The sequence below is a fragment of the Terrapene carolina genome, unplaced genomic scaffold (genome assembly GCF_002925995.2).
Source record: "Terrapene carolina triunguis isolate 2854851 unplaced genomic scaffold, T_m_triunguis-2.0 Scaffold66, whole genome shotgun sequence".
NCBI classification, from domain to species: Eukaryota; Metazoa; Chordata; order Testudines; family Emydidae; genus Terrapene; species Terrapene triunguis.
The window spans coordinates 80,127,088-80,134,473 of record NW_020664417.1 but is presented as its reverse complement, the minus strand read 5'-3'; the positions used below and the strand labels follow the sequence as shown (position 1 = coordinate 80,134,473).

The following is a 7,386-nucleotide window of genomic DNA, read 5'->3' as shown; positions in this document are numbered from 1 at the left end:
AGTTAATGTTTACAATAGAGGGGACTTTTCCTCCATTAAATATATAAATCGCTCTCTTTAAAGTTATCAAATTAAAACAGCAGACTCCTTTATTCTAGAATAGAGGCAATACTTACATCAGAAACTTTATCTGATGATGCCACCATGCCATTTGAATGGATTATTGTTTTGGAGTGGGGTATCTTACAGAACAAACAGAAAGACATGGTCCTTGATCAAAGAAGAACAATCTAAATATCTGCAAAACATATGGAATACATCATCTGAACAATCAAAAACATGAGCAACAAATTTGTGCGATGCACTGAACTTTTACATCTTTTTTTATTTAAGAAATGAGGGGACGGCTTCAGAAGACAGGTGAGATGTGGAGGTTTGAGTGTAGGGTATTCTGTTATGGAGGAAAATTAAATAGTCCCCAAAGAAAAAACGACCAATCAGTGCACAAGTGTTTATTATGCAGAGAGAGAGAGAGAATGAGAGAGAGATACAAACTCACAAAATATTGCATCCTAAATCCCTCTACTTCCAGCATATTTAGTTCAGATTCTCAATAAAAGAGGGTTTTCCAGACACACAGGAACCCCCTCCTGGAAGATTTAACTGGGTTAACTCAACTTCTTCATTCCCTGCTCCAAAACCCCAACCTTTTTGGCCTGTCCCAAGGGAAAACCTCCTCCAGCATTAACCTTGGAGACAAAACTTTGCTTGAGAAAGCCTCTACTGGGAAGTAAAACCCATAATAGAGGAAAGACTGACAGTTCATTACACTGAACTGTCTAAACAATGAAAGCAAAGTACAAACAATTCACACATGGACTAACTCCTACTAGTACACCACCTCAATTAGGCCAAATAAAATCCCTTATGTATGAGTGAAGGTAGCTGCTCTCTTCTTTTAGGTCCTAGGCAGCTGCTCTGTCGCCCATACCATCATTCCCACCCCATGAACCCACTTTAATCTATGGTTATTTGCATGTGGAAGAGTCTACCAGAAAACACAGTGGGATTGTTTAAGAATAATTTAGCCATTCTGTAATTACATTTGAATGGATAATTATATTGTAGACACCTTGGGCAGGGAAAAGGTCCTTTTGCTTTTCTGTCAAAGACTATGTTATACCTACTGGTATAACTCCACAGGATGGAGTTATTGGGCAGGTTTCCTGTCCAAAGGGCAGGGGGGCAAAACTAAGATGAGGACTTGTCCTTTCTCATCTTAATCTTCTGCTTTTGTATCAGAGGAAGTATTGTATTTTGAACTCAAGGCAAATAATGTTGTCTAAGTATGTGATATTAAAGGTGCTTTGTTTCTAAAACAATATTTTAATAGGAAACAATCCCTGATGTCAATTTGAGATCTCAGTCCCCAATCCTGCAAGGTGCTGACTATCTCCCAATAGGTATTGACCACCTCCAGCTTGCACAGAAGTCAATGGGGTTTTAGACAGCTCAGCACCTTGCAGTAGTAATCTTACACATTAACCCTTTTTTATTGGTTGAGTATCATGCTACTTTTTAAATTCAATTAAAGTATATGGCACAGAATTAGAATTGAATGCCCAGAGCTATGCTGGAAGACTCTACACCCCCCCATTGCAATTAAATAAGGAGATAGTATCAGCCTCCAATATTATGTGTCTCACCCATCATACGTAGAAATGGTCAAACTTTTTCAAAATTCACCATTTCGATGAATTTTTTCAAAGAAATTCCAATGAAAAGCTGCAGGATGAATTTTTTGTCAATGTTATAAAAATTACATCTCACTTTTTGACCAGGTCTATCAGAAAAATAGACCTTTTATTACAGAAACATTTTAATATGCAGTATACTAGATTTCCCCCTAGTCTATAATGTTACTGCTAACACAATATCATTTTTTTGGTATAATTTAACAGTTTGCTCTCATACACAGGGCCAATACAGTAGCCCTTACTAAGCGGGAATACTCATGTGAGTAAGGGCTGAAATATCAGTCCCATAGTACATCCTCAGTGCTGCAGACCAGATCTATAAAAACGATTTTAATAAAGGGAAAGAGTATTATTACATTATAAAATTAATAAAAGTACTTCTACTCAGTGTTTATCCTGAAAACCCCTTCCTTGTATGATTAGCCATTACTCTTGTGAGTAATCACTTTGACATCAATGGTATTACTCACATGAGCAGGAATTTTGCAGCATTGGGTTCATTAATTAATCTTGGACATCCTTGAAACAGGTTAAGTATATTCATTTTACAGTTAAGAAAAAAAAATCTGACAGATGACTTGATTCATTAAAACCCATAATACAGATATCTATGGCTAGAAGTCATTTCTACAATAAGGTGCAATTGCAAAGTTCTGCCAGTAAAATGTCATCTAATGTAGATTTTAAAGAACATCCTTCATCTTTACAGCTGGGCTGAAAGCAAATCACAATTTTATGCTTCATATTTACATGTCATATCAAATGTTCTTGTGGGTTTTCAATGAGCAGAATCCATCCCAGAAGTTGTACCTTCAGTTTTCCATCATGTAGTAATTTCTACAAGTCCTATGAAAGTAGAACCTGACAGTGCACTCTCCTTCAACTCATGCTTCCCCCAAAAGGGTAGAGAGGAGCAAAGCTTCACAAATAATTTCTGCTGAATATAACATGAAAAAAGGGCCCAGAAGATGTACACTGTACATTCTGAGCCTTCCATCCATCAGGAACTCTGTGACTGTGACCAAACAAGCTTCCTGATTTATTCTTCCCTCAAATGCCTATATTCGCCATCCTGGTAAAGACTTTTGCAAGAACCTAGAAGACCATGTCATCACACTCATCTTTTCCATCCTAGCTATTTTTATTTTCAAACTTCAGAGCAGAGGAGTGTAATTTACAGCACTAGCTGAAAGGGCATATTGGTTTATGCTTCAGGGTTAAGGAGAATGTAAAGTGACTGCAATTTATGACTTTAATACAACAGCTTATGAAACACAACCACTAGTTTTAGATGACTGAGTTTACCATAAAACAGCCATAAACAAAAATAATGATATTCAGTAAATCATTTAATACCAGTCATATTTTGTGTGTTTCTGAAGAAAACCCTTTGAACACAGAAGGCTACCTAAAAATAATAAAGACTTGGGAAGATATTCATGGAAGAGGGATGATGTTTGTTAGAATTTTCCCATCTTTTCAAATCTTAAATTTCTTTGTAAAAAAAAAAAAAAATCCAAAACAAGCTTAGATTTGGAGAACTGCACATTGCAGTAAAAGCTGTATTTTTTTCTGTGTGTACACATACATACCTGTAGACATACAGATAAATGTACTCAGTACTTTTATTTGAATCTCATGTACATAGTGCATTTATATGAATTTGAGCAGTTATCAAAGCAAATGTTCAGTGTATTCTTTAGAACACTACACAAATGTTCTGAACATGCACTCATAGTTCTCCCATTGTGCTTTTCTTTAAAAACAACCAATACATTAAATTTAATCAAAACAATTCTAATAAAACATTGTAGTTAAGATCTGAATTGCTCAAAAGTAGGGAAATTCCAATCTAAGGATCCTGTTACATACTGCATACATCCATATGTCATACTGCATAGTTCCAATTCAGCAAGGTATTTAAAGCACATGCCTAGCTCCACGCATGATGAGTCCCATTGATCTTAATGGGAATACTCACATGTGTAGTTTGGCATATGCTTAAGTACAGTAATTCACTGAATTGGGGTGTGTGAATATGAATGCAGAAAACTTTACCACCATATATAATATCTTGTGTAGCTAACTGCATGTTCTCAATGGGACCCATACAAATTACAGTTGCTGTGGGAAACATAACTTGATATTTTAAATATACTGAAGAAAGAATATCCAAACTACAATGCTGAATTAACTTTGTTTTTGGAATTTAATATATGGGACATTCTCCTTCATTTTTCTGAAGCTCACATTTGGATTGCAAAGGCAAAACAACTGATGACAGGAGGTTGGGGGCGAAGGGGAGAATGTTAGTTTCTGGACCAAGGTTCCTTCAGCCCTTAAGACATCAGAGCCATTAAACAAGACGGTGTAAATGCCAGCTGCTGTTTGTTTGAAAGGATACAATGTTCTTCAATGACAAAACCACTCTTCTACAACAAGGTCAGATTGTTTTATGCATGTGTTGCTATGGTGAGAGAGAAAAGAGCTGATGAAAAACTGGATGACTACTTGTCTCATTGCAGAGAAAGCAACAGAAATTGAAGATTAACGTACTCTAGACCCATCATATCTTGTACCCTATGCACTTAATATGCAATACCCAAGCATACAAATTGATACTTTCAACATTCTGTAAGCCTTCAAGATGTAGAATTTAACCAATTACAAATTATTCTTTCATATCATTCAGCTACACACACCTGAATGAGTGCAGAAGGAGTTCTTGCCACCGCATTCCCTCGGAAATTTTGCCTAAAGTGCGAGGCAGCTTTAGCTAATAGCTGGAGCACCACTAGCCAAAGCTGCTGAGGAGGCGGTACTAAATCAGCACTTGCAGGAGATGACCCGTAATTCTCATAGTAATTTGAATTTCCGATACCTTTTAAAATATCTTGTTTTTCCTTCTGTCCATCTAGATATGAGGTTTTTTTTTATTGTGCTCTCTTAGCTGAGTCTAGTTGCTGTGGAGATTACAGACACTTACTACCTTTCTCCCACTGCCTGAAACTGTAGCCAGAACGGTTTCTTTAAAACTGTTTTTTATTTTCCAGCACTTCCCTGTGACAGTGTTGTCTCCCTTCAATACACATTTCCAAAAATGTGTTCTGCTGATCGTGAAGCAAGGACTGAGAAATTGCTTCCTGCCTCTATTATCTATTTCCACTTCCAACTGTCTCCTGACTCCATCCACATGCTCTTATGGCTCTTTCACTGCACTGCCTCTCTGCCCTCCCACATACAAGTGTCCTGGGTCATCCTTCTCACCTACCTCTCCAATGATCCTGATTCCGGACTATGCAGAGGTCCCCAAACCTCTTCCCGCAGATGCAGACTCCCTCCTGTCTTTTGAAAAGTCTCCCAGTTTCTCTCACATCTACTTTCATCACAAGATTGCCTCAAATTCCTCCCCAGCTGCCTCTGAAATTCAGGTTCCTCACTCCATCCTTATCCCAGTTGTAGATTCCCTCCCACAAAATCTCTTAAGCTCCCTCTCTAGTTGCCTCCCAGCTGCATTCCCTCCTCTCTCACACATCCTGGGGGAAGATCTGCAACTAGTATAAATTATCTTATCTCCATTTACACCAGCTGAGGATCTGCCATCTGATATTTGTATCATTTCTGGTCATCGGAGACAGGACTAGTGCAAAGGAACTTTTCACATTTTCATATCTGATACAACAAACACCTTACGCATGTTGGTGCTAAGTATTCTGAAGGAAGAAAAAATGCTAGACTTTCATCCCAGATAGGCAAGTGATGCAGATGGAATAGTTAAATCAAATAACCACAATTCCAGCTACATTTTAAAGTACAATCACACGTTTTATTTATGCCAGTGACAAGTACAATACTATTTGCAAAACAAACGATTGTAATTTAGTTTTATGCTAAACAAGCATGTTTAAAAAGCAGCTACTTTTTGTTATTAACAACCTGACAACTGGTACATTTTAGATGTTCACTTCTATGCAACTGCAGAGTATTAATATGGTGCCAGTTTAAAGTGAGGAGCTACTGCTGGATAATGAAAGGTAATGAAAATTTGGAATTATAGTACTGGTAAGCAAAGTAATTTGAATAAGTACTGGAGAAAAATTATTTTCATATGGAAATAATGCTCCCAACTGACAAAAAGGGTGAAAAATTGAGCTGTTCTTTGCAAATATAAAAAAGTGTAAAAGATTTAATAACTACAGATATTTCCATTCAAGGCTCTATTTGAATGTACTGTAACAAAAATAATAGTCTGTTATATATTACTGATCATCTCACTGCCTCAATTTTTTTGTCTTTGAAATTTTCATTTGTAATAAAGCAACTGTATTGTTTGACTCTTTCTGAAGTGTCAATGACTTCATATAGCCACTTAACATAGTACAGGGCTGCATAGTCTCACTTTATGCAAAACCCTTATTATAAGTATTTATTAAAAAAAAGAAAGGTGAGAAGATTCAGACATCAAGTTCAGTTGTGAGCAAAGGGAACCATACATCAAAATAGCTCGCAGGCCTTGGCTTTTAGCATATTGTAGTTTCTATCAGAACGTGTCCATAAGGCTAAATCCTGAAGGTAGGGCTCTTTTTTGGAGTCAAGGGTCATTTTGCCTGAGTTAAGGATTTCAGTATTTAACCCACAGAATTTAGAAATGGAGGAGGAGATCTATTAGGTTATCTTATCTAAGCCATGGAAGGCAAAACAGGATTGTTGCATAAAGAACATTAAGGGGCAGATCTTGTCCTGCTGAAGTCAATGAGAGTTTTGCCATTGATTTCAATGGGGCCTGGATCTCACCCTAAGTATTTTGTTCAGTCTAGTGCGAGGTCGACAACCTGAGCCGCTCAGCCCGCTGCTGGTCTGGGGTTCCGGTCGCCGGCCCCTTGCCGCCAGGGTCCCGGCCATCGGCCCAGCTCAGCCTGCTGCCAGCCTGGGATACCAGCTGCCGGCCCCGCTCACCTCGCTGCTGGTCTGGGGTTCCAGCCACCCGGCCCCTTGCCAGTTAGGGTCCGGGCCTCCAGCCCTGCTCAGCCCTCCTGCCAGCCTGGGGTACCGGCAGCCAGCCCAGGGCTCTGCTCCTGGCCTGGTCCCAGCGCTCTGCAGCCCTTATCAAAAATTACACTACAATTAGCTTAAAAACTTGAAAACTTTGTATATTACAGTAATCGTTAAAACATGTATAATGCTAATAAATACATAGGTTTGATTAAACAAAGTAGTTGTACTTATGTGCCTGTGCTTAATTTGTGTTTTCGATGATTTACCTTCTAAAAAAATCTCACATGTCTCGCACCCCCTGGGGGTGCATGCACCCCAGGTTAAGAACCACTGCACTAAACTGATAAGATCTGCATTTTAATTTAATTTTAAATGAAGCTTCTTAAACATTTTAAAAACCTTGTTTACTTTACATACAATAATTTAGTTATATAATATAGACTTATAGAGAGAGACTTTCTAAAAATGTTAAAATGTATTACTGGCACACCAAACCTTAAATTAGAGTGAATAAATGAAGATTCGGCACACCACTTCTGAAAGGTTGCCGACCCCTGGTCTAGTGTCAGGTGACAAGCAACAGGGGTTCTATCAATTTGTCTTTCCTTAAAAGTCCATTTCAAAGTCTAACAGATCTCATTACCAAAAGCTGTTAGTTGATATTCACCCTAATTTTTCCTTTCCTCAGTCTTAT

General features: G+C 38.0%; 1 protein-coding gene across 7 annotated transcripts in view; it reads right to left on the bottom strand.

Moving 5' to 3' along the window:
- Nucleotides 1-2,286: 2,286 nt before the first annotated feature.
- The window catches only part of LOC112109836 (SWI/SNF-related matrix-associated actin-dependent regulator of chromatin subfamily E member 1-related-like), a 30,227-nt gene continuing 25,127 nt past the window's right edge, over nt 2,287-7,386 (bottom strand). For 4 of the 7 annotated variants that reach the window (XM_024204515.2, XM_024204513.2, XM_024204516.2 and 1 more), the window contains one exon: nt 4,182-6,799. In XM_024204515.2, coding sequence (XP_024060283.1) covers nt 6,609-6,799 — 191 coding nt within the window. In that variant the 3' untranslated portion in view covers nt 4,182-6,608. The other 3 variants (XM_024204517.3, XM_024204518.3, XM_024204519.2) reach the window with 3 other exon arrangements.